The sequence below is a fragment of the Panthera uncia genome, assembly GCF_023721935.1.
Source record: "Panthera uncia isolate 11264 chromosome A3 unlocalized genomic scaffold, Puncia_PCG_1.0 HiC_scaffold_12, whole genome shotgun sequence".
In the NCBI taxonomy this organism is placed as follows: domain Eukaryota; kingdom Metazoa; phylum Chordata; class Mammalia; order Carnivora; family Felidae; genus Panthera; species Panthera uncia.
In genome coordinates, this window is record NW_026057579.1 from 5,301,519 (window position 1) to 5,326,614 (window position 25,096).

Below are 25,096 nucleotides of genomic sequence, written 5' to 3' on the forward strand. Positions count from 1 at the left end.
TTCTTGGGATTCTCTCTCTCTGCACTTCCCCCGCTTGTGCAAGTGCTCTCTCTCTCACACACTCTCTCTCTAAATAAATAGATAATCTCAATTTTAAAAGAAAGAATACTTTCCCCACTTTGGTACTTTTGGGTTCCCCACTGTAGAACGTGTACATGTATGGGGCAGGTAGATGTAATACATTTCTCCACAGGTTAAAGGAAAAGAGCCACACTTTCTGAACTGTGTGCTCTGTGGAAAAAAAAAAAAAAAAGCCATCTGTAGTCAAATGTGCTTGAAATACCCAGGGGGCAGTGAAGGCTGGATCCACCCAGTGTCCCACTTCCCTTCTCCCTAAGCCACAGAACCCTGGCTTTATTCCAGCAGATTGCCCAGCCCAAAGAGCATGTTTCCCAATCTCCCTGTAGCTACGTGTGGCCCTATGATCAAGCTCTGGCCGATGAAATGTACATTCAAGGTCTGGAAGTGACTTCTAGGAAGGCTGCTTAGAGGAAGGTGGTGCCTCATCCAGAAGGGATATCAACCTGTCCAGGCCATCCCCCAGCCTGGAATGTGAATGTGATGGCTGGACCTCCAGCCGCCATCTGTACCATGAAGCAATCCCAAGGGTAGGAGTAAACAAAACAGAGAAGGAGCCTGTGTTATTGTTGCTTCTTGGAACCACCGGGTTAGCCCTGAATGGCCAACCTCCAGTCTTATTTCATGCGAGAATGCCTACTGTTATTTTAGATTTTCTGAACATTCAACAGAATCTAATCCTAACAGATACACCTGACATAGGAAAAAAAGAAAGAAAACAAAACAAAACACCTCCATCTGGGGGAGTCAGAGTTCACATCAGCAAATTAAAGACAGTGAGAAGCTTTACAATAAAAAAAACCTATCGGAGGCAAAATTCCAATGATGTCTCCTGAAGATTCTTGTCCCTTGGTTATTCAAATACTGTTCTGTGATGTGATGGGGCTTTGCAGATGTAATTAGGGTTACCAATCAGCTGGCTCTTAAGGAGGCAATCCAGGAACATCCAGGTGGGCCCCACTGGGTCCCTAATCACAGTCTAGGAAGCAGACGAGTCGGCCAGAGAGCAGGGAGATAAGGTGGAAGAGGCAAGAGAAAAACAACAGGGAAGTCAGAGGGATTTCAAGCGTGAGAAGGATCGGACGCACGGTTGCTGGCTGAGGGGTGGAGGGGCCCACATACAGGGAGCTGAGAGCAGCTTCGAGAAGCTGAGGGCAGCCCCGGCTGAGAGCCAGCACGGCAACGACGACCCCAGGTAAAGGCACTGCTCCAATCGTCCGATTATGTCATCATTATTTTCACACGTTTGTTTATCTTTGAGAGAGAGAGAGAGAGAGGGAGCGAGCAAGTGCTCACAGGCGGAGCAGAGAGAGGAGGAGGCGGAGGATCCAAAGCAGAGCTTTGGCTTTGTTCTCAGTCTCAGAGAGACTGAGGGCACAGAGCCCGCAGGGGGCTCCAACTCACGGAACAGTGAGATAGGACCTGAGCTGAAGTTGGGCACCCAACCGACCGAGCCACCCAGGCACCCCTTATTGTGTTGATTTTGAAGCCCTTCCCTCACCGTCCTCTACGTTGGAAGAACCAACTGAAGCAAGGCGGGGACCTCACTGCTCTGGTCACTTGTCTGTTTTCCTGCTGGCACGTTAGCCCATCCCCAAGAGCTCTCTTGTGGCCCCGCTGGGGACCCAGGCAACCCCGGAGGCTGCCCGGACCTTGTCGGGGAGCTCTCTACATCTCCAAACATGCTGGGGACAGGTGTGTGTCCCCAAATCCCAGCTACTCGCAACTAACTGAAAGCTTCCCCAAAGCTTCTGGGGACTTTCTGGGGCCCAGGGTCCTCCCCGTGACCCACTGCTTCCCGCCCCTCATACCCCGAGAATAGCTGAGGGACCCAGCTCTCTCCCTACACCTCCTTCCCACGTATCGCTCCCAGACCTGTACTGATCTGGTCCCCCAAGCCTGGCACAGAGGGACCTGCCTATGGTGCATGGGAAAGGTGGGGTTGGAGATGGCCACAGGCAGGAGTGGAATCCTGACACCCTACTCCATGCCCCCGCAGGAAACTTCAGGGGTGCGTGAGGTGGGGGTGCCCCTGCCCTTCAGGATAAGGGCTGCTCTCCTGGAGCGGGGCTAGGTCTGCCCATGGCAGTGGCTCTCAGTCCACCTGGCCCATCAGAACCCGTGGGGAGCTCACAAAACCCGCATATACCTGAAACCTGGCCCTGGAGAGTCACATTTAGGGGGGTGCTGCAGGTGATTTCGGTGGGCAGCCGAATCAAGGCTCCCCTCAACTGCTAGCTGTGTGCAAGGCCTTTATCTCTGCTCTCTCCCTGTTCTTCTTGCTTGAGCAGCAAGTTTTGTGCTCAGATGACAGCTCCCTTACAGCCCCCCAGAAACCTGTTTTCCAAACTGAAGTTTTGGGGACTTGCATCTTAACGGGAAAAGAAAGTCTCCTGTGGGAATGAAGAGTTTTGCCGTTGTCCCTGTTCCTCAAAGGCTGGCTCTTCTTGGGGCACCTGGGTGGCTCAGTCGGTTAAGCGGCCGACTTCGGCTCAGGTCATGATCTCGTGGTCCGTGAGTTCAAGCCCCGCGTCGGGCTCTGTGCTGACAGCTCAGAGCCTGGAGCCTGTTTCGGATTCTGTGTCTCCCTCTCTCTGACCCTCCCCCGTTCCTGCTCTGTCTCTCTCTGTCTCAAAAATAAATAAACGTTAGAAAAAAAAAATTTTTTTAAAGCTGGCTTTTCTTTGGGTAAGGGTTTGTGGTTCAGAAGCCCCTCCCACAGTTTGATGATGCCTCCTTACATCTTAGGGACACAGACTGGTGTATAATTCACACACACACCCCCGCCCCCGGGGGAGTGTGTATATTTAATGTTTTGTGTACCTGTGATTCAGTTAACAGTACTTGTGCATCGGATAAAGGCATTGCATGACACTTGTCACTACAAGCCTCTCATTTTGGATTTGGCCTTCTCTAATGAAATGGGGCTGAGGGCAGCGTTCTTACCGTAGGTCACCCAGGGAGCAAAGACCTTTCCTTTCAAAGAGACCCAGAAAAGCAACTGTCCATTTGCTTCCTTCATACAACACCCTGCCTCCTGGGAGAATACTTCTGAGGGGCTGGCTGTGGGGATGCAGGTGTGCCTCTGGGTGTCAAGGTGTCCCTACGTCCTCTCCCACGGCCTAGGGGGACCCTGGACACGTTTTGCCCCATCCTCGGACTGGGAATGCACCAGCTGCATGAGACAGGGAACCAGAACCCCTCTGTTTGGAACAGAGCCCTGGGAGGGCTGGTCTAGACTCCTCTCGTCCTTCAGTGGCTGTGACAGAGGCTTGGTGGCCAGGTCCGTAGAGGTTCAGAGAATGCAGGTGAGAAGTGGTGGGAGGAGACAGGCAGGGCAAGTCCCCAGCTGCTTTCAGTGGGAAACACCAGAATCCAATGGAGGCTTTTCCCTGCCCTTCCTGGCCCTCCCCCTGACCCTCAGGTCATCCTGTCCCGGACACAGGTGGCTTCTCACGGCTTGCCGCCCTGGCCCTACCTCATCTGGTCTTGGCTGTCTAAAGCTCCAGAGCAGGGCTGAGCGGCACAGGACAATGCCCCTGGGCCTCTGCAGCGCGACCTTTGACCTCTCAGGCTGTCTAGCATTACAAAGCCATCTTAGATACTCATTACTCATTACTTAGAGTAAGATACTTAGGCCTCATTACTGACATATGCTAACTTGTGGCCAGCTGATCCATTATGGTCTTTTTGTTTCCACAAACAGTTATGAAGCCAGGAATCTGTTTGTGAACTGGCCACCCCATTTCTCCTGCTTCCATTTCATGCTGCAAGCTAGAACCCACCGTTCCCAGTGGATCGAGATTCTTTCGACCGCTCATTCCATCAACAGGATCATGCACCTATCCTCCTGGTTTTGCGTAGTCAGCGTTGAGCAAGAGGGACAGGTTCTGACCCGACAGACCACCTGAAACTCTCCCACAGAGGAGAATGTTGTTTATTGACCCTCCTGACACCATGCAGTTCAGTCTCCTGATTGTGGTTGGGTGGGCTCGTCTTTCAGGCCTAGCCCCCCTCTTCCAGGCCTGCACACATGAGGAGCCTCTGCTACTACATCTCGTGTCCTTCCAGAGCCTTCTCAAGGGGACAAGTGGTGGAGCCAGTTTTTTCCAGCTGCAGTGTAAACTCTACTTAAGGCTTTTGCCATGGTGCTCCTAGGCATCTGGGCAGGACATGCCAAAAAGGAGACTTGGGGGTCAGACAGAGCTCCTGAGAGTCTGGCCGATGGTGTTGTCACGAGCACCCAGGATGAAGAAATGGACACATGGCACCTCCAAATGTTCCCTCAAAGAGGGAACATTAATAACCTTCCTTTGCACTTAATGTGGTGACCGGAAGAGACTGGACTACAGAGGATGTTACAATAGGGCCAGCAGCTCATTTCCAACACGTGTCTGTTTCGTTTCTAAGTCAGGCTCTAGAAGGGGCATGACCTGCCTCTATGATACTCCTGGACAACACGAGACCCCAGATTGCCCCGAGGTTCTGCAAACCAGACTCAGTCTTCTCCCCAAGTGCCATGGGTTGAGGAGGGAGCAGATGTCAGTGCCAGATGTGGCCTGGGCCCTGACCTTGAGATAAGCCCTTGCCCCTGGCCTTGGAGAGAACAGGTAGCCAAGGAGGCTGTGAGTAATGAGGAAGAGGATGCTGGGTACCCTTGAGGAGGTCTGGCCTGAGCCAGAAGATGCTGTCCTCCTAATCGACAAAGAGACCAACGGGTCTTGAGAACACGGTGACCCTCTTGTTTCAAGGGGACTCACCTGGCCATGCAGAGAGAGCATGGCCTGCCCAGGGGGCCTGGGCTGCAAGCCTGAAGTCTTCAGCTGACCTGAATCCTTCCTAAGCAAGTCCTTCTGGAGAGTCTATTCAGTACGGGGTTGCTTCCTTTAGAAGTTCACCCTGTAACAGCAGACCAGAGTGCAGCCATCTCCATGTGCCCCCGGCCCCTGCCGTCCTGACTCTGACTACTTCTGACCAAGCTGCCTGTCCTGAAATACCTGCTGCCTCTGGGGTGTGGCCGTGCCCAGGCGCCCATGCTGAAAGCTGCACCTGGCCTGCAGTCGTTACCACAGGGACACTAGACGCTTTGCTGAAAACCCCACATGCTCCCCGTGGCCTCTCTTCAGGCTGCACACCATCCTTAATGCTTGGCAAGGCTCACGAAGATGTTCCCAGGGACGTGCCACTCACCCAAGAGACCCCTCCCCTTCCCAGTCACCCCACCCCTTCCTTGCCCGCTTTACTCACCTCCATGCACTCACAGAATTTCAGCTTGGGGACTCTCCCATCTATTCTTAAATCACATTCACTTGTAGACTCTCTGGCTGATATAGAATGTCTTATCTTTACGCGTTTTGAAATCTGCTTTCCTCAAGTCTAGGGAAACATTTATGGAGAATACTTTGTACCCTGGGTTCTGTGCTTGAGCCTGGGGCCAGGGTGGAGGGGGAGAATATGAGGGTGAATAAAATACAACTTCTATGTTGGGGTGACAGACTCATGACCAGGAAATATGGGCCAGCCTGAAGGGACCCCCAACTGAGCCTGGCTGAGGAGTCCGGGAGACTCCCAGAGAGGATGACCATTGAGCCACGTCTTTTTTTTTCTTAAGTTTATTTATTCTTGAGAGAGAGAGAGAGAGAGAGAGAGAGAGACAGAAGCAGAGCATGAGTGGGGAAGGGACAGAATCCGAAGTGGCCTCCAGGCTCTGAGCTCTCAACACAGAGACCGATGCGGGGCTCAAACTCATGAACCTTGAGATCATGGCCTGAGCCAAGTGGGATGCTTAACCGACTAAGCCACCCAGGCTCCCCCCATTGAGCCAAGTCTTGAAGGATGAACAGAAATGGGGTGAAAGCAGAGGATGAGATACAGCAGGGGGACCATGTGGGCAGGGACAGGACAGATCATGTGCAAAGTTAGAGCAGAGCACTGTGAGAACCACCAGGGGGGGACCGAGGGCTCTGGTGGCGCCTGGGGAGACAAGTTAAGGAATTCCCTTTCATCCTGAGGCTGGAGAAGGAGCCATGGGAGGGTTTGAAGCCAAGGGGTCACATGGTCTGATCTGCATTTTCAATGGTCCATTCTGGAGAAATGCTCAGGAGGTGGGATGCATTTGAGTGGCTGGATTCAGGAAGGAGGGAGAAGGGATGGTTTTGTGGCTTGGGGTATGTGTTGGTGGAAATTCTCTGGACACCTGAGGCCAGAGAGAAGGGGAACCAGTCTGCTGTTTTCCCTGACAGCTGGGCACCCCCTCCTGTTTCCAGCAGGTGGCGCATGAGGCAGCCGGCAGGCCACACCTAGCGTCCTCAGGCTCTATGAGCCCTACTGCTTTCGGAAGGGCAGAACCCCTCTCCTTGCCCAGCTCTCCCCACCTTAACCTCAGGGCTGTGGGGCCCTGGGGACCATCAAGCTCCTGAGGACTGTGACTCAGGGGTAGGAAAGTGACCCCAGGAAGTATTCCCAAGGTAACTAGGGACAGCTTATCCCAGATCAACCAAAGAATTTCCAGGGAGAACAGAGGGTCCCAGTGGGTAGCAGGAGGAAGGGACGCGCAGGGGTGCCAGAAACGCGTGAGTAAAAGGAGGGGGCGGGGCAGGACTACCCTTGAACCCCTTTCCACACTTCTGGAAGCCCAGCAGCTCTTAGAGGCGGCTGCCGAGTCCTCCCTGCTGTCCAACCAGCCAGCCCAGCCCCAACACAGCCACTTGCTCTGCCCCCCTCCCCCAAGGAATTCAATTACAGCAGCAGTTTTGGCGTTTCTGCCAGGTGCCCTCCAGGTGGGGCTGACCCAGTCCCTCCAATGAAAGATTGTTCCATCAGGATCCGGCTCAGGAAGGAGACTCCTGGCTTGGTCACTGACTCAGGAAAATCCCTTCTTTGGAGTCTCACTTTGTCCACCTGTCAAACTGGTAGATTCAGTATCTTTATCAACCCTCCTGCCCCTAGGCCAAAAAAGAGGCTTGGTATGTTTTATTTTTTCTTGGAGAAATCTCACCTTCAACGTGCAGGGCTTTCATTATAGACACTTAATGAAAACAACAGCAGTAGAAACTCATGGCTTAACTGCGATAGTTGGGAAGAGAGAGAAAGAGAGGGAGACCGGACGAGGCGGGGACGGGGCTGTTTATGTCCCAAGGTCCCTGGGGTTCCCTGACCTCCTGGGAAACTGGGGTCTAAACTCCTTTGCCACCAGTGCACTCAAGTCAGGGAATACCAAAAACAAAAACAAAAACAAAACAAAACCCTAAGTGGAGTTCACGGCACCATAGTGGATTATAGGAAGCTAGGAAAGGGCTATTTCTGGGCCAGTGCTGGCCCGCAGAGAGTTCTTCTACACAGCTCACGCTGCAGGAGAGGAGGAGGGGGAAGGCTCTGGGGAGACCAGCCCTTCCTCTAGGCAGCCTCCAGGGGGGCCATGGTGCCCCCAGGGCAGGTGCTGCGCTCAAATGAGTGGGATGGGAAGAGTGAGGGCTGGGCACAGCCCGAGTTTAGCTGGCTTGCACGGTCACAGGGCAGAGTGGCCAGGGGACTCCCTCCAGAGGTTGGGGTTGGGCCTCCAGGGGCAGTACCTGTCCTGGAGCCTCCCTGGACCCGAGGAGCCAGCACACCCCCCCACCTTTCCTCATTGCAGCCCTGATCCTCATCTCTGAGTCACCCTTTGATGAGGTTCCGTTTCCTGTCTGCACCCCGTTATTAAGTGGACCATTCCTTCTACGACCGTGTACTCGTTACTGCTCTGAGAAAACTATAGGCGCAGCCATAGGAAGGGTAAGGGTTCTGTCGCAGGCCCAGCCCTGACTCAAATTTAAGTTACTTCTTTACTGTGGACCCCGCCCACCATGAACAGCCCCACATCTGTACACCCCTCACCCACCTGGCAAATCAGGGAGGGCAGAGCTGGAAGGGCGGGGCAGGAGACCTTGGGGAGGGGTCACAGGGGTGATGGCCCCAGCCCCAGCCCCTCCCTCCAGGGCTCCCGCTGGGGAAGAGGGCTGCCATGGGCACTCACAAACTTCTATCACTCCTTTGAACACGATGAACACATGTTGATTGCACAGAAATTAGGAAGTACAAATGGGCAGAAAAGGATTAAAAATCGCCGAGATTCTACCTGGAGATGATCCAGTGTTTCATACTCTCACTCTACATACTGTTTTGTAAGCAGCTGTTTGCACTTTTTAATGCATTGTATCTTTAAGGTCAAAAGAGCCATTTCCACATCATTTTCTTTAATGACTGCCCTGTGTGTCTTGTGAGATGCTCTTTTCACCATTTCCTTGGTGGTGGTGGCGGCGGCCATCGGGATTGTTTCTGTATCGTGAAGAACACGCCAGAAACATCCCCCAACCATTTAGCAATACTTCCCCACAACCTGCTCAGCTCCAGGCACCCTCTGGGTATTGGGCATACAGCCACTTACAAAACAGAGACCTGTGTAGACACATCTCTGGCCATATCCTTGATTAGTTCTTTTGGCTGCTGACTGGATGGGGCATTGCTGGGCCAAAGGGCATACCTTAGCTGGGACTCACCCTCCCGAAGGATTGCGCCTGTCCGAGTGGCTCCTCTGGGAGCCACTCTGGGGCAAAGTCTGGTGGCCTCTCTGCTCCAGATTGGCCTGGCAGCAGGCCCAAGCATGACCCCAGGGGACAGAGCAGGCCCCAGAGGAAGCTGGGGGGAGGAGCCCGGTTCCTGGGTCTGTGCCGCCGTTCCCGCCACCCCTTGGGCCAGCGCTTCGCTGGGTGGCTGTTTTCCCAGCCCCAGCCTGGGCTCTTGGGTCTGGGTTATGGAATACGATTTTTGAAATTGGGTCACCCCCAACAATCCAGAGCTAGTGAGGTGTCTCCCCTTCCCAGCTCGGAGGCAGCCCTCCTACGAGGATTTGGGGAGGGGAGAAGACGCCCTGGCTCCCACCCCAGGACGCTGGGGGCGGGTCCGGGCCAGGCCCTGCCCCCCTCCCCAAGGCCTCCGCCCCTGCCCTTCCAGCGCTGCGGGCGGGCGCCCAGGTAGCTCGGGAGCCCAAACCTGTCGGGCCGGTTTTGAGAGCCGCGGGGACACGGGCTGGTGAAGGATGCACGGCCTGCCCCGCGCTCCGTCCGCACCCCCGGCCGCCTGAGCCCCGTCCTGCCTGCCCCGAAGTCCCCCGGCCGACCCCATGACGCGCGTACCCGGCCTCCTGGCGCCCCTGCTTGGCCTGGGGCTGGGGCTGATCCTGAGCTCGCTGGGGGCAGGGGCCGCGGACTGCAGGTCCTTCGGCCGCGCAGAGCGCCTGGCGTTCGCCCCGGCGGCCAGGGTCCGTTGGCTGGCTCCTCGCGGCCGCCCGCCGGGGCCCCTGAACCCCCTGTACGGCACCGTGCGCCGCTTCCTCTCCGTGGTGCAGTTCAACCCCTTCCCCGCCGGTGAGTGCGCCCCTCCCTCGGGCGGGCCTCGGAGGTAGTGGGTTCCCCCTCGACCGCGGGGCGCGCCTACCCCGTCAGCGGGCAGTTGGAGGGCAGGGTCCCCAGCCTTCCTTCCCAGAAGTCCCCGGGGGCCCACGGGCATCACCTGGAAATCTTGCTGCGTGACCTTGGGCAAGCCCTTTTTCCTCTCTGAGCCTCAGTCTTTCTGTCCTCAAATAGAAGAAATTACATTAGAAGTTCTCAAAGACCTGGCTAAGATTTTTCTCTGGGTCTAGTGTTGCTAGGGGTTGGGAGGACAGGAGGGGCTGCAGGGCCCCTCCCAGCCTGTCCCTCGCCTCTTGAGGGGATGGGCTGCTAGGCCGGGCCCCTTCTCTGCTTCAACCAGGCTTCCGGCTTCTCCGCCGCTGGGCCCACCTGTCGGGTTCTGGAGGAGGGGTCGGCCGGGCCTCCTCTCAGCCACTCCCACCTATGGCAGCCCTCCCTCCTCCGGAGGCCGGGGCATGAATGCACAGGGCTTCTCCTAGGGTGCCATGGCGGTGGGAGGAGCCCTTCCAGAGAGCCCACCTTGGCCTGGCAGTGAGGGTGGACACAGGGGCAGGGCAGTTGCTGTCCTCAAACGCCCAGTTTGACTCTTTCCTTAGAGTTGGTAAAGACCTTGCTGAATGAGCCGTCCTCCGTGAAGGTGGATGAGGTGAGCCCTGGGGGGGTGGGGGGGGGGAGGCGGAGAGCAGTGTGGGGTGAGCATGAGGGGCAGAAGTAGAAAGGCCTCCTCAGCTCAGGCCACCTTGCAGGGTGTCCCTCAGGGTGGGGGTCTCCGGCATCCCCTCCCCCCCTTCCATTCACGCTGTAATCCGCGGGCCTAATTTCCAACGCAGCTCTGCCATTAACTGGTCCTGGGGTTTTGCAGTGAGCAAACCTTGACTTCAGTTTCCTCCTCTACGAGATGGTAAATAACAAGGACACCACGCACTTTGCATGGGTTGGAGGAGACGTGTGCAAAGTGCCCGCTGTGGGCGCATCCCCTTGCCTTCCGGTTTCCCTGTGCAGTCAGACCGGAAGCCGCGGCGTTGGGAGGGTCAGGACAACCCCTCACCCCTGCCCCCTTGCCCAGGTGGTGCGGTATGAGGCTGGCTACGTGGTGTGTGCTGTGATCGCGGGCCTCTACCTCCTCCTGGTGCCCATCGCCGGGCTCTGTTTCTGTTGGTGCCGCTGCCGCCGGCGCTGTGGGGGCCGCGTGAAGACCGAGCACAAGGCCATGGCTTGTGAGCGAGGCACCCTCATGGCCTTCCTGCTGCTGACCACCCTCGTGCTACTGTGAGGGGCGCCCAGGCCAGGTGGGAGGTGTGGGCTGAGGCCCAAAGTGCTCGTGGGCATCCAGCAAGCCCCTGCCTCCTCCCCCATCCTTGCAGCATTGGTGTGGTCTGTGCCTTTGTCACCAACCAGCACATGCATGAGCAGATGGCCCCCGGGGTGGAGGCCGTGCCTGAGACTCTGCTCAGCCTCCGGGGCCTGGTCTCCGATGTCCCCCAGGTCAGTGCCCAGTAACCCCTCACCCCCACGAGCCTGCCTGAGCACCAGCCCCAGGCGGGACAGAGTAGAGTGGGACCTGCCAATTAGAAAGAGTGCCCCTTTCAACACGCGCCTGGCTGCCCCCTGCTGGAGAGTTGTTATAATACATAAGTGCACCCAGGGCATCCTCAGGATGGCCACCCAGCTGTGTGGGGAGTCCCGGGAGGGCTAGGGAAGGGCCAAGAGGGGGGCTGTCAGGTGACAGGGAAGAGCAGCCTCATGACCCTGTGTTTGCCTAGGAGCTGCAGGCCGTGGCACAGCAGTTCTCCCTTCCCCAGAAGCGAGTCTTGGAGGAACTGGATGGTGAGGGTTATAGCTGGCCGACAGGCTGGCCAGCCTCTGGGTCCCCCTGCTCAGGCCTGCCTTGGGGGCCCTCTCACCCCTTCATCCTGGGCTCCACCTGGGCACACCCTTGAAGAGACAGGGATTGGGCCCAGCTGGGGAGCACAGTAGTCACCGCGTGACAGGACCAAGAAGCCAGGACCTCCCCTGCAGAGCCCAGTGCAGGACCTGGGGAGGCTGGCTGGATGGGTGAAGAGGGCCCCTCGGCTTCTGGGGGCCAGCCCTGCAGACGACCCTGTGCTCCCCAGGTGTCGGCAAGAGCATTGGGAGCACGATCTACACCCAGCTCAAGAGCACCGTGTATGAAGTGCTGACCTCAGTGAACAGCCTGGGCCAGGGTGAGTGGGCCCAGTGTCCTGGGTGGCTGCCTCTTGGGGGCAGGCCCCACCCTCGCTCAGCCTTGGATTTCTCTCCCCGCCTCAGCAAGCCCGACCCCTGACTTTCTCATGGCTCTATCCTGGGATCCCTCCTGGCATCCCTGCCCACAACCTGGCTAAATGTGCCCCAGGGCAGTTTCCATTAAAACTGTGGAAGTTAATGACCCACATCCTTTGGCTGGGGGGAGGGGGGGAGATGTTCTGTGCCAATCACAGTGGAGACTGCTCAGTCCAGAGCGGTGTCTCTCAGCCCTGCAGCTCTCTATGGATCACCTCCAAGCCCTGAATGCCACCTTGGTGGAGCTGCGGGAGGGCCAGCGGGACCTGGAGCCAGCTGTCCGGGAGCACCGGGAGCACCTCCTCACCCTGCTGCAGGAGCCTGGCTGCCAGGACTGCACAGAGGCCCAGAGCCGAGCCCGTGCCCTGGAGCTGGGAGCTGACTTTGACCAGGTGCAGGCCCAGGACAGGGCCGCTTGAAACGGGGGTGGGGGCGCTGCTCTGCCTGCTGCTCCAGGAATCCCTGGATGCTTCCTGAGGCAGACTCCTGATCCCTTTCCTCGGCGGCTCCTCCCCTCTCCAAGGATTGACGATGGTCATCCTGGCAATGGGGGCAAGAGCTTTCCTGGGCCACGCGCCGTACTGTGAGCTTCGTGTGTATTAGCTCCTTGAGTTCTCCCTGCCACCTGGGGAGGTGTTCCCCATTTGCACACAGGGACACTGAGGGTTCCTCCCATCCTCCCTCAGGGACCCCTCTCAGCCCTCTCTATGGACTTTGTCATAACACCACCACCCTATTTCAGGTGTCCCCAGTAGACGATGTCCTGCATCGGCTGAAGGGTGTCCCAGAGGCCAACTTCTCCAGTATGGTCCAGGAGGTGAGTGCCTGCCCAGTCTACCTGACTTCCCCATCACCTGGGAGCTCACAAGTGAGGGATCTCGTTTTCCCCCTTTGGGGTGGGAACCCAGCTGAACCTAAGACTTGGGTCAAATCAGGGCCTTACCTCCCATATGGCTCCGTGGGCTGGAGGCTCATGATGTCGGTTCTCAGTGCACGCTCTCTGATAGGGGAGGCTGGCCTGGAACTCAGAAAGAAGAGCTGGGCCCCTCAAGGTGGGGGGGTGGGGGTGGGGCTGGGGTGGCAAGGGAGAGAGGACAGAAGCTGAGCCCTGGAGGTACAACCCGTCATGCAGATGGGCTGTGGGGGAGGGTGCGGCATGAGTCAGCACCTGTGACCCAGGGCCTGGAAAATGCCAGAGTTGGGGAAACGGTGAGTCACCTGTGCTGGGCGGCTGGCGCGGAAGTTCCTGGGAGGAAGAAAATGGGAGCTGAGGCTAGGAAGAGTAGGTTGGGGCTGGACTGTAGGGACCTAGGCCCGGCATGCGTAGGATGGATGGAAGAGAAGAGAGGATGGCTGGGAGGCTGCCGCAGTCTCGGCAAGAGAGGTGGGGAGAGCAAGGAGGGGTCTTCCAGGAGCACTATTTTGGGGAGCTGAGTCACGCCGGGCTGAAGGAGGAGAGAAGAAGCCATTGACCAAGAGAACAAGGGGAAGCCTGTTTTCTCATTTCCTGAGCTGGGAGCACTAAGAGGGATGCCCCGCCTCTGGGCCTGGCGATGTCAAGGGTCCCTGAAGCTGGGACAGCAGGTGGGAAGTGGGAGGCACAGCTGCCTTTTGTTCTGGCAGGAGAACAGCACCTTCAACGCACTCCCGCTCCTGGCAGCTTTGCAGACGGCCAACATGGTCAAAGGTGAGGCCCTGTCCAGGGGCCACCCCCACCAAGGAGACTTGTCGACAGGAGGAGGGGGCAGTGGGGGTAGGGTGGAAGGGGAAGGCTGTCCTCCATCTGGGCCTGGTCAGGGAGTGGGCCCTCTCCGCGGGTCCCACATGTTCTTCCTGCCCCTCCCACAAGTCTCTGCTGCTTTGGGCAGAGCTGAAGGAGGTGATAGCCCAGAAGCCTGAAGGGCTGAGGACACTGGCCGAAGAGTTCCCAGGCTGGGAGGCAGCCTCTCGCTGGAGCCAGGCGCTGGAGGAGGTGGAACAGAGTAGCCGCCCCTACCTGAAGGAGGTGCAGAGATATGAGAAATACAGGTGCCTGGGAGTCCATGGGGTGGGGATGGGATAGGCAGCCCAGCCTCTCAGCCACTGTGGGCCTGATTTTGACCCCCATCAACCCCTGGCTGCACTAAGCATCTGCCTCCATTTAAGCCAAGACCCCTTACTCCTCGGGCCTCTGTCTCCACCTTGGCTGTGTGCCCTTGGGATCTGAGCCTGGGGAGCCCATAGGAGCAGTGGGGCCCCACCCAGCCCCTAGGTCCTATGCCAGCCCATCCTGGTGCCTCCCTTGTCAGTGACACCGCACCCTCTCTGCGGCAGGTGGATTTTGGGCTGTGTGTTGTGCTCTGCAGTCCTGCTTGTGGTGGTCTGTAATCTGTTGGGCCTCAACCTCGGCATCTGGGGGCTGGCTGCCAGGGAGGACCCCGGCCACTCGGAAGCCAAGGGCGAGGCTGGAGCCCGCTTCCTCATGATGTAAGAAGGGCTGGGGAGAGGGGAAGGGTCTTTCCCACTGGGCTGCCCAGATTCCTCTCATGCCCATGGACAGCTCCTAGTGTGGCTACAGAAGCAAGTCCTGGGGATCAAGAGGCTGAGCTCTACCTCTGCCTCTGGCACCGATTCACTGGATGGCTCCGGGCAAATTATTCACCCACCTGGGCCTCCGTGTCCTCATCTGTATACAAGGGTGGACTAGAGCGGGAATGGCAAATAAGAAGCATTTCCCCCTTCCACGCCACTGGCAACTATAGTAACCAGTGGGCACCCTTTCCCACTGAGTCGAACGTAGCCTCAGAATCCTTCTTAACCCAGTATCTAGGTAGTACTACCCATAGGAGGTGGCACCCGAAGTAGAATCTGCCTGACCCAAGGGGCGAGTGGAGGCTGAAATGCAGCCTTTGTTCTATTCTCCAAGCCTCAAACCCTGGCTTGGGGCTGTGCCTGTCCCCCAGAGAAGCCCTACAGGGCAGCACTGGTCCTGTTCAACCCTTCTAAGTTGCAGCCCTTGAAGGTGGCTCTGTTGAGGGCTGAGCTCTGGAGCCAGTCTCCTCCATGCGCCTTAGTCTCAGAGGCGGGCAGTCCTGTCTCTTCCAGCGAAGCAGCTACCTTCTCCTCTAGCTTGCTAGGGCCAGCCAGGACACCCATGATGAGGGGAGTGGGGGAAGGGGGAGGGGAACAGCCAGCAGTTCTGAGTTCTCCCCCCTGGCCCAGGAGGCTGAGCCCTCAAAGGGCTCTGCCCTGGGGCCGACTCGCTGACCACGCAGCCCCCGGATGTGGCGGGACAGAGGGTGTGGTCCAGTGCAGCTGGCCTCTCTCTCCCATCTCAACCCTGTCCCTCTGCCTTCCCCCAGGGGTGTGGGCTTCAGCTTCCTCCTTGCCGCACCCCTCATCCTCCTTGTTTTCGCCACCTTCCTGGTGGGCGGCAATGTGCAGACGCTGGTGTGCCGGAGCTGGGAGAGCAGAGAGCTCTACAAGGTGAGCCTGCCGTGTTCTGCGGCCCAAAGGGAGGTGGAGGGGGATGAGGGCAGAGCAAGGGGTTAGAACGAAGTGGGAGCCAGAGGGGGAAAGGGGAGGGAGGGACAGGAGGATGGCTGGAGATGGCCAAGGAAAGGCAGGAAATGGCCAGTGGAAAAGGGGTGAGAGAGAGCAAACCCGTGAGTCCCTGGAATAATGCCCAGGCCCCAGGGCAGGGATCCCAGGGGCTGCACCCAGACCCGAGTCTGTCTGTTCTCCTAATACTGAGTCTGCAAACTGGAAATCCTGGTTCTCCAGTGCTTCTAGCAGGTGAGCCAAGGTGCTGGCCCAGAGAAGTTTCCCTGCAAGGAGTTAACGGCCCAGGGGTGATTTGAGTTAGAGGCAGGTTTGGGCTGCAGTCACAGGGTCGTGGTCTCTTCTGTGCCAAGGTGGCATGGGACCAGGCTCTAGGGGAGCTGGGATGGCCTTGCCCTCAGCCTGTTTCAGGCCCATTCCTCTTTGCCCCTTTTCCAGTTTGCAGACACCCCAGGGAACTTGCCCCCATCCATGAACTTGTCTCAGCTTCTTGGCCTGAAGAAGAACATCAGCATCCTCCTGGCCTATCAGTGAGTGGGATGCTTAGGCTGGGGGACAGGGTGTGAGGAGCAGCTGAGGTGGGTGATGTCAGCCCCCACCTGCTGTCCTTTTCTCTTGTCTTCGATGCCCATTACTTCTCCCCAGGCAGTGCAAGGAAGGGGCCGCGCTCTGGAGCGTCCTGCAGCTCAATGACTCCTATGACCTGGAGAAGCACCTGAATATCAGCCAGGTGAGGGAACCTTCTGGAGGGTTGTGGGGATTCTTTCCTGCAGAACCCCTTCCTCTGGCCTTGCCTCTGTGGTAGGCCCATGTTATTGAACTTGAGAAGTCTGCAGGAGCAATTGAGGTGCCTCAGGGACAGAGGCCCCAGGTGAAAGCTCAGAGCCTGACCCAGGGCGAGAGCCCAGGGTGTGTGGGTGGATGGATGAGGGCCTGGAGGCCATGACCGGCTCTGAGTGCTGTGCTCTGAAGAAGTAAACACAGCTGAGGTTGTAGTAGGAAAGGATAAGGAGAGTGAATGAGAGGGCTAAGGTTAAGGTGTGCGTGTCCTGGCTGAGGACAGGCATTGGTTGGGACACTGCAGTCAGTAGTGGGGTGGTTGAGAATGGGGTATGACAGTGAAAATGATGGTGATGAAGTTGGGTGTCCCTGGGGGAGGGCTCACACAACCAGTAGGCGGGCAGGGTTTGAGCCCTGCCCTTCAAGCCTGTTCTGTTAACCACTGGACTTTGCCAGAGCTTGGTGTTTAGAAACCATATCCATACTGGCAAGAGACAATTCTAGGACAGAGAGAAGGAATGGCTGCTTCACCGGAGGGGATGTATTTTGAGAATGTCGTTTTCCTAAGGGTGTACAGAAGCTGTAACATATTCCTTCCTTACCTCTGTCTGCACTTAAGTGAGGTGGGGAGAGCCGCCTGGACTCCCAAGGCCCCTGGGGAGCCTTTCCCAAGCATGTCCTGGGAAACCCCTATGTCTCCCCCCCTGCCTCTCCCCCTGACCCACACTCCTACCATGCTAACTCCTGATTCCTCCTCCTCTCCAGAAACCCTTCCAACTCCTCTTAAATCCACCAGCCCTTCTCAACCCACGGCGTAGCATAGCCAAATGGTTCAGATTTCAATTCCAACTCCGTGTCTGAAAGTGTAATCTTGCACACTGCCTTAGCTGCCTCCCCTTTCTGCATCCCTGGCAGACGAAAGGTCCACAGAGCAGCCACATCCCAATGTGAGGCCAGAGCTCCTGCCCCATGGATGAAGGCTGGCCAGGGAGGACTGCAGCAGGGGACCCGGGCAGAAGGTGCCCCTGCTCTGCTAGCTGGACGTCATGGTTCTCAGGGGAGGTTCCAGCTCACAGAATAGTGTGGACGAGCTTCAGGTTCAAAGGGACTGGGCAGTCCTTCAGGGCCATGTGCAACACACCAAATGTGACCTTAAGAGCACTTGTCTTCAAAGGAGATAAGAACGAGCTGATGATGCAGAAATAAATATGACAAGGTGTGCTTTCCAGGGCACCAGGAGGGCTCTGCTCGCCTTCAAGCCTCTCCTGTGTACCTGTCTGTTATGCTATACCTGTCAGGTATACCCTTGTGCCTGAAACACTGCCATAAGAGCCCCGCCTCTTCAAGGATTAGAGGGAAGCAGTGTGGCAGGATAGGGAGGGGTGAGCGGGGCTGGGTTCTGTTAGCTAACTTGCTATGAAATCTTGGGCAAGTCAATGTTCCTCTCTAGCCTCAGTTTCTCATCTGTTAAACATCGGGGCTGAATTTCATGCCCAGTCTCTTCTAGCAATGGTTGAAAAATGCCAAGAGTCCCCTTTTGTTTTTTAATGTTTATTTATTTTGAGAGTGAGAGAGAGAGAGAGAGAGAGAGGGCACTCAAGCAAGCAGGGAAGGACCAGAGAGAGAGGGAGAGACAGAATCCCAAGCAGGCTCTACACTGTCAGGGTGAGCCTGACATGGGGCTTAAACTCACGAACTGTGAGCTGAAGTCAAGAGTCAGACACTTAACCAACTGAACCACCCAGGTGCCCTCAAGAGTCCCCTTAAACTGTGGTCTCTCTTGGAAATGTGATTGTGTTTCCCCACTCATTCACTCGTTTGTACGCACTCAACAAACTAGTATTGTGCCTGCCACATGTGAGCCTCTGTTCTACACTGAGGGGCTGGTACAGAATGGGCAGACAAGTTGCCACTCTCCTGGAGCTGATGGCAATAAACAAGTCCACAAATAATTTCAGAACAACAGATACTTTGAAGACCTTAACAAGGGTGATGTGATAAAGTTGGGCCAGGGAAGCTATTTCATATTGGGTTGCCAGAGGGTCTGTGTTTCTGTCCGTGAGCCAGATAGATGCAGAGAGAGCTAGGTCTTGGTGGGGGTGGGTTGGAATAGGGACAGGTGGGAAGCAGAGGCCTCCTGGGAGACTGTCTGGGGCTGGGAGTAGCCAAGGTGGGGGCCTTGGATATCCAGAAGGAGGGCCCTGAGGGCTTGGGGACCCCTCACCTAGGATAGCAGCTCTGGGGTCCTGGTTCAGCAACTGGGCACGCCCTCACCCTGTCCCCCACCCCCTCAGTATACCGCCAAGCTGCAGCAGGAGTTGCAGAACCTTAAAATAGACATGAAGAATCTGGACCTGCTGAGCCCAGCTGCCCACCGGGACCTGGAAGCCCTGCAGAGCAGTGGGCTGGAGAACATCCACTATTCCACCTTCCTTGATCAGGTCAGCAGGAAGCACCTCAGTCCAGACCATGGAAGAACAGAGGGGCTTGCAGAGGAGCTGGGGTGGAGGGTGGTGTATTATCTCATCACAGCCCTCCATGTTCCCTTCACCTCTCCACACGTCCCTGGGGCTTCTTCCTGTTGGGGGTGTCTGCACACCATGTGCCTCAAGCCTGTCCTGGAGCCACCATCTGGGCTGGGCGGGAAGGAACGTGCTCCCACCCAGCAGCATGTGTCGCTGTTCATGGTCCTGAACCCACTACTGTGGACAGTATGCTGGTGGGAGGAGGCCTCTTCGATGGGTTACACCAGAGGGCGCCTCATTTTTTCCCCTTCTATCCTAATGGGAAATGCCTGATTTATTTTACAGTTTTAGGTCAAACCCACTGTGACCAACGTGTCACGATAGATTCAGCTCGTTTGGGGTACTTCTGAATAGACTGTACCCCAGTACAGGGCTGGAGGAGCCATAGTGCATCCCCTCTTGGCTTCTCCTGTCTATCTCCAGATCCAGAAGCCTGTGGTGAACACCAACGTGGAGAAGCTGGCTCAGGAGCTAGAAGGACTGGCCCGGACCCAAGTGAGAAAGACCCGAGACCCCACCGGGCAGGCAGAAGTCAGACAGAGAGAGGCCTGGGAGGAGGGAGATTGTGGGAGGGCTTGGAGGGCATGAAGGCAAGGACAGGGGATTGAGGGCTCCCACCAGTGACCGTTGAGGCTCTGGATCCCCTGGCTGGGCTTAAGAGCTTGGCAGAGTCGGTTCTGACTCAAGCTCTACCTACCATCAATGGCTGTGTGGCCGTAGGCAGGTCATTCAGCATTTCCAGGCCTCGGTTTCTTCATCTGCGAAGTAGATTATCTTCCACCTCAGACCACATGGAGTAACTGCTCTGACATCACACAGTTGGGCAAGCGTTTCTTAGTGCACACTGCTCAGGGAATCTGCTGGGACAGGTGTGAGGACAATGCGACGGACCAGATATCACGACAGTTGCCCTCGAGGAGCTTACACTCTTGGAAAAAAATAGCATTTTGTGTTTATAAGTATTTAAAGCTTAAAGAGTTCTCTTCAAAACATAGACCCCACACCAACTCTGCATGATGGGTAGACAAGGAGTATTCCTGTTTCAGCAGATGCCATTGCAGCTCAGACAACCCCTGTGGCTCTGACTTAGGAGCACCTAGTCAGCTAGGGGTGGACCTAGAACCTGGGCTTCGTGCCCCCAAACCTGGATCAGGCCCGGGAGCTTAAGGTGGCCTCGGTTTTCTGCCTCTGAGCCCAGCACTTTCCACGTCTTCTCAGTATGTCTGGCTGAACAGTTGGGTAAAGAATGTGTTGGCGAAGGCTGGCCTGTCCCTGGCAGAGTGCCATTCTCATCCCTGTGTCCCCTCAGGGCAGTTCTGTGCTGGGGCAGCAGCTGCAAGAGGAAGCCCAAGGGCTCAAAAACCTCTATCAGGAGAAGGTCCTCCCCCAGCAGAGCCTTGTGGTAAGCTTGGAGGCCCAGGGAGCCTGGAACCTGGGGAAGAGAAGAGGCAGGGAGGGGTAAAAGAGGAAAGAAGGGCCGGGAACCCTCCTTTTATACCCATCCCTTCCCTTAACCATCCCTGCTCTCTTCTCCACAGGCCAACCTCAACCTCACTGTCAGGGCCCTGGCATCCTCAGCCCCGAATCTCCAGGTGGCTGCTGGGGAGGGGGAGGGGGAGGGGGAGCAGGTGGGCAACAGAGGGAAAAAGGAAGTCAGGGCCTTGTTGGCTTGGGATGTCATCTCCTCTGCCCAGTCCCCCTGGAGGTTGAGGGTAGAGGGTGGGAAGAAATGGGGGTGGATGAGCGGATCCTTAAAGATCACCATCTTTAGCCTCTGTGTCCTTAGGGCCTAACACCCCCCCCCACCCAAGGTGAGTATGTGTGTTTTACACGTTGAATGAATGAATGGGTGAATGAATGCATAGCATCTCGCTGAACGAGCAGGGCATTAAGTTAAGCCTCTCTTCTCTTCAATCCCCCAGACAGAGACCTCTCGTGTCTTGGACAATGTCACTTACCTAAAAGGACAGCTGCCTACCTGGGCCACCAGTATCTTGAGGAGTGTGAGTGGTAGATGGGCAGAGGCAGGGGGGCTGCTTCCTAGTCAGAGATGGGCTGAGGCGCTCAGGCACACGGAGCTTCTCCTCCACCCAGGCTTCTCCATCCCTGTCCCCTCACCGTGGCTCCCAGGAAAGCCAGCTCGGCCTGCCCTGTCCGGTATGGGGCGCGGGGTTGCTGGTTCCTGGAACAGCTGCCAGTCCTGGACTCCTCTCTGTCCTGCAGGAAAGTGAGTGTTTCCTGACCCGAGAGATGGGTTACTTCTCCCAGTACGTGGCCTGGGTAAGAGAGGAGGTGAGTGGGGGCTCAAGCTCTCCCGGCCTCAAGCAGGTTCCCAGCACCACCGGCTCTTCACACTGTTACATCCCTCCTCTGCCCCGAGAGCCCCTCGGGGTGCCCTAGGCCTTCAGCATTGAGCCCAAACTCCCAGATCTGCACCCCTGCTTCCTGGCTGGGTTCTGTTCACCCAGCCTCTGCCACAGCCCCTCTCTGAGGCCTGAATGTGAGCTGGGCTGGCCCTGGCTTTCTAGAACATGCCATCCACACCTTGTCACCATACCCTTCCTCATGCCGGTCCCTTTGTCCAGCTCTCCAAGTGCACCTCCTCCTGCAGGCCTGGGCTGACCACAGCCTCTGCAAGCTATCTGGCACCCACACTAGGCAGGTGGGGTCTTGTTCAACCCCGAGTATGTGTGTGTGTGCGTGCACAGTGCCGGGCACACAGTAGGGGCTTAACAGAGGCTGGTGAATGGGATGGAAAAGATAAGAGTGGAGCAAGGAGCCTATGTCAATGTGTCCTCATCTCTATGTCCCTGCATCCACGTGTCCGTACAAACTGTGCAGTGGCTCCCTACGGGGTCCCTGGACCTAACTCTGTTCCTGTCAACCTCTTTCTCTGAATATGGGGTGTATACCTGTGGGTCTGAGTGTCTCTGCATGTACCTGCCTCATGTTGACCCCACAGGTGACTCAGCACATTGCCACCTGCCAGCCTCTCTCCCGAGCCCTGGACAATGGCCGTGTGGTCCTGTGTGACATGATCGCTGACCCCTGGGTGAGTGCCTCAAGCTCATCAGGGCTCGTGGACGTGGAGGCCCCAATCGGAGGGGCGGCGTGAGCAGGGCACGAGGTGAAGCGGGACTCTTGCCTCCAGGCCTGCCCACCAGCCCTTCCCCTCAGCCCGCACCCCTCATGGAGTCAATGGGAGGACTAAGGGTACAGAGCAGGGTGGGAAGACTTTGCTGCCTAGCCACAGCAAGCTGACCTCACACCCTCTGTTCTAGAATGCCTTCTGGTTCTGCCTGGCATGGTGCACCTTCTTCCTGATCCCCAGCATCATCTTTGCCGTCAAGACCTCCAAATACTTTCGTCCCATTTGGAAACGCCTCAGGTGAGGAGGCTGCCAGGACTGAGGAGGGGACATTAGGGGTCCAGGAAGGCGTCCTTCTAGTTGCTGGGTTCTACCCCCCGGCACACCCCCTCCTGAGGCCTCCCAGGCTGAGGAGGCTCATGCCTGGCCCTGAAGAGTCACACCCTCTGAGGCACTCCAGGTCCAGAAAGTTCTTTCGTATGTCTGCCCACATCCTTCTTGTTGCGAACACATCTACCCAGCCGCTGCTTTTAGGAACTCTTCCTACCCCCTGGAGAGCTTCTGCAGCCGGAAAATCAGGGCTCTGGGCTTGTCCCTGCGTCAGGGCCAAGGGTCTGTGCCTGGGTGCTCACTCACTCTTTGTGCGACGTCACAGCTCCACCAGTTCTGAGGAGACTCAGCTCTTCCACATCCCCCGGGTCACCTCCCTGAAGCTGTAGGACCCCAGTAGGTGAGTGCCAGGAGTGGGGGGAAGAAGGGAAAGGAAGGGTGTGGGACCCGGGGTCTCTAGGGCCCAGGAGGGAGGGAATGTTCTGGGACTTGACAGGGTCCGAGTGTTGGATCTGGCCCACCCAGCCTGAGCCCTGCCCCCCGCCCCCGCCTCACCCGTTTGGCTCTTAATCCATAACAGGGATATTTGCTGGCTGCTCGGTGATGCCTGATGCCGCCTGCCTCCCTCCCCTTTGACTCGGACTGGACCAGAGGACACCCGTTGCTCTTGCTCTGAGCCCAGACTGGCATCAGGCTTGGATTGTCCCTCAACTCCAGTTACCTGACCCCATTCTGCCTACTTCTTTCCCACCCCCTTGCAGCTCATGGACCCCTTTTTTCATTCTCAAATGTACATGTGACTTTTGGTAAACTACAGGAGCCAACAGGTTCTTCCAGGTGTCGATCCCTTACCCTCCTCGCTGCAATATATTAGCACCAGGAAGAGCCCGTTCTCCATCCAATGGAACCCCTTCCTCAGCCCCTGGGGTGAGACGGAGGCCCCGCCCAACCCCAGTCTGTCACCATCTGCCCCGCCCCCTGTCCACTCCTCTCTAAGCTCCTGCTCCCTTTCCTCATCTGACCTGCCCACCTGTCCCAGCTTCACTCTGCTCCAGCCCTTATGTCCTCTCCCCAGGGAAGCCCTTTTCCCCACTTTGTCCCCTCTCTACCTTATCCCGCTACCTTGCTGGTACCCAGGGACCCCCTCCTGCCCAACCAAACTAATCGGGTAAAGCCACCAAGTAGGCCAGGGGCCACCAGGGCTCTGCCTCACAGCTCTCGAGCCCTCCACTGCCCAGGGACCTGGGCCCTCCACAGGTCCTGACCTGGATTTCTGGCCCCCCAGTGGGGTGAAGGAGGTCTGTTTGAAGGCTGAGCCCCTTGCCCGTACCCCAGGTTGGAAATAGTGCTATTCGTCCTGCAGTTCCTCTCTGAGCACTGGTTTTCTAGGAAGGGACTTGGGACCCCAGAAAGTAGCCTCTTCGACAGTCCCCACCCAGCTTTCCCGGAAGAGATCTGGTGGCCACAACAGGATTTTTCCCTGTGGCCCTTACTCAGGCCACAACAGGATTTTTCCCATGTGGCCTAGGGTTATCCCTAGTCCATCCCTGTGCCCTCTCTGATTGCTGGATGCTGAGTTCTAGAAACAGGGAAAGGGAGGAGGAGAGAGAAGAGATGGACAAAACTTCAGATCCATGAAAGTGTTCTCACTTCCTAAGCCTTGGCCTTGGATCTTTAACACCAGCTTTCCCAGGCTACAGCCTGGTGTTTAGTGAGTTTTTTTGGAGAGGAGAAGCCAAGGCCTCCTCTGACCATAGACATCCAGGATCACCCCAGCAATCAGCAGGTGGGGAGTGGGACCCACTCTGGGAGCAGGCAGACCTGGGCGCACATCCTGGCTTTAATGCTAGGTGGCCAGGACACCTTGAACATGTTATGTGTGTTCCCTAGACCTCAGCTTCTCCCTTTGTAAAATGGAAAGAGTAGTCACAACCAGCTCCTAGAGCTGTGACGTTGCATGGAAAGCCCTTGGCAGGAGTCTGCCACAAAACAAGTGCTCAAATGCTGCTTTTTTTTTTTTTTTTTTTTTTTTTTGCCATGACTATTCTGGGCCAGGGGCCGAGCTGGGTCTTGGCAGGTACAAGGGAGGAGGGAGATGGGTCCCTGTTCAAAGGCGCAAAGCCCCTTGAGATTGTAGTCTGCTGAGTTTTGGAGGGTGTCTATGTTCAATTGCATCTTACAGAGCAGCAATGGATTTGCTACTAGAAAGTAGGACGGTGCATGCACAATGCACTCTCATTATTGCAAGCACACTCCAGACAGGCATCCTTGAATGTAGCACAGTTGCTTCTTTTTGGCTTTTCCCCGAAGCTTCTTTGCCTTGTCTCTCATCTGTTGGCCTCTGCAGGGGAACCGTGGCACCCTGCATGTTAAGAATGAAGTTGATGGGATAAAAATAGAAAGAGGACGATTAAAAATCATTTCTGGTTCTCCATCAAAGCTCTCTACCTTGTCCTTCACATATGTGGGCATGCTGCACATAGTTATTTTAATAACTCCCTGATATGGATCCCCTTTGAGTCTATTTCTAGTGTCTGTTGTTTCCCTTGGTTTTTGTTAGTTTTGTCTGTCTCCTCACATACGTGGCGATTTTCGACTGAACGCCACACATTCTATCGGAAAACCTGTAGAAAGAATCTGAGGCATAGAATGAAGTTAGTCTACCTCCATGAGGATTATGTTTACATCTGGCGGATGGCTTGGGATTTAGCAAACCACGGTTGTTTTAATCTACTTTCAGGACTGAGATGATTTGCAGTCCCTTGGAGTGCTGGTCTAGTTCCAGTTCATTTGTTTTCTGGGGGTGAATTCCCCTGGGGTCCCAACCCAAAGCATGAAAGATTTGCCAGGCACCCCCTCCTCTTGGTGGGCCTAGTTTTTACCTCTTTAGTCCCAGAGGCTAACAGCTCTGCTCAGCACTTTTGGAGTGTCTTCTGGGGTCAGTGGTCCTCCCGAGGAGGAAGGAGCCCCAAAGCCACGTGTCTCTGGGTTTCCTTCTTTTCCCATAT

The 25,096-nt window shown here is 56.5% G+C and overlaps 1 protein-coding gene and 1 long non-coding RNA gene across 3 annotated transcripts; one reads left to right on the plus strand and one right to left on the minus strand.

The window, feature by feature from the left end:
• Positions 1-815: 815 nt before the first annotated feature.
• LOC125937472 (uncharacterized) lies at positions 816-9,322 on the minus strand. 2 transcript variants are annotated; one of them, XR_007462391.1, is made up of 4 exons: positions 9,249-9,322; positions 5,326-5,454; positions 4,839-4,977; positions 816-1,057 (listed from the first exon to the last, which is right to left on the minus strand). It is a non-coding gene; the product is annotated as an uncharacterized LOC125937472 (long non-coding RNA). The 2 variants fall into 2 exon arrangements; XR_007462390.1 differs by lacking the exon at positions 9,249-9,322 and adding an exon at positions 6,821-7,017.
• On the plus strand, positions 9,236-24,527 carry PROM2 (prominin 2). Its single transcript, XM_049652201.1, has 24 exons — positions 9,236-9,479; positions 10,121-10,170; positions 10,591-10,793; positions 10,889-11,009; positions 11,288-11,351; positions 11,639-11,728; positions 12,018-12,217; positions 12,568-12,642; positions 13,449-13,512; positions 13,694-13,853; positions 14,139-14,291; positions 15,167-15,290; positions 15,804-15,895; positions 16,011-16,095; positions 18,440-18,586; positions 19,094-19,165; positions 19,980-20,072; positions 20,209-20,262; positions 20,593-20,673; positions 20,894-20,962; positions 21,633-21,722; positions 21,952-22,058; positions 22,414-22,488; positions 22,669-24,527. Exons 1-23 carry the CDS (start codon positions 9,236-9,238, stop codon positions 22,475-22,477), a joined length of 2,502 nt encoding a protein of 833 aa, XP_049508158.1. The 3' UTR covers positions 22,478-22,488; positions 22,669-24,527.
• Positions 24,528-25,096: the final 569 nt, after the last annotated feature.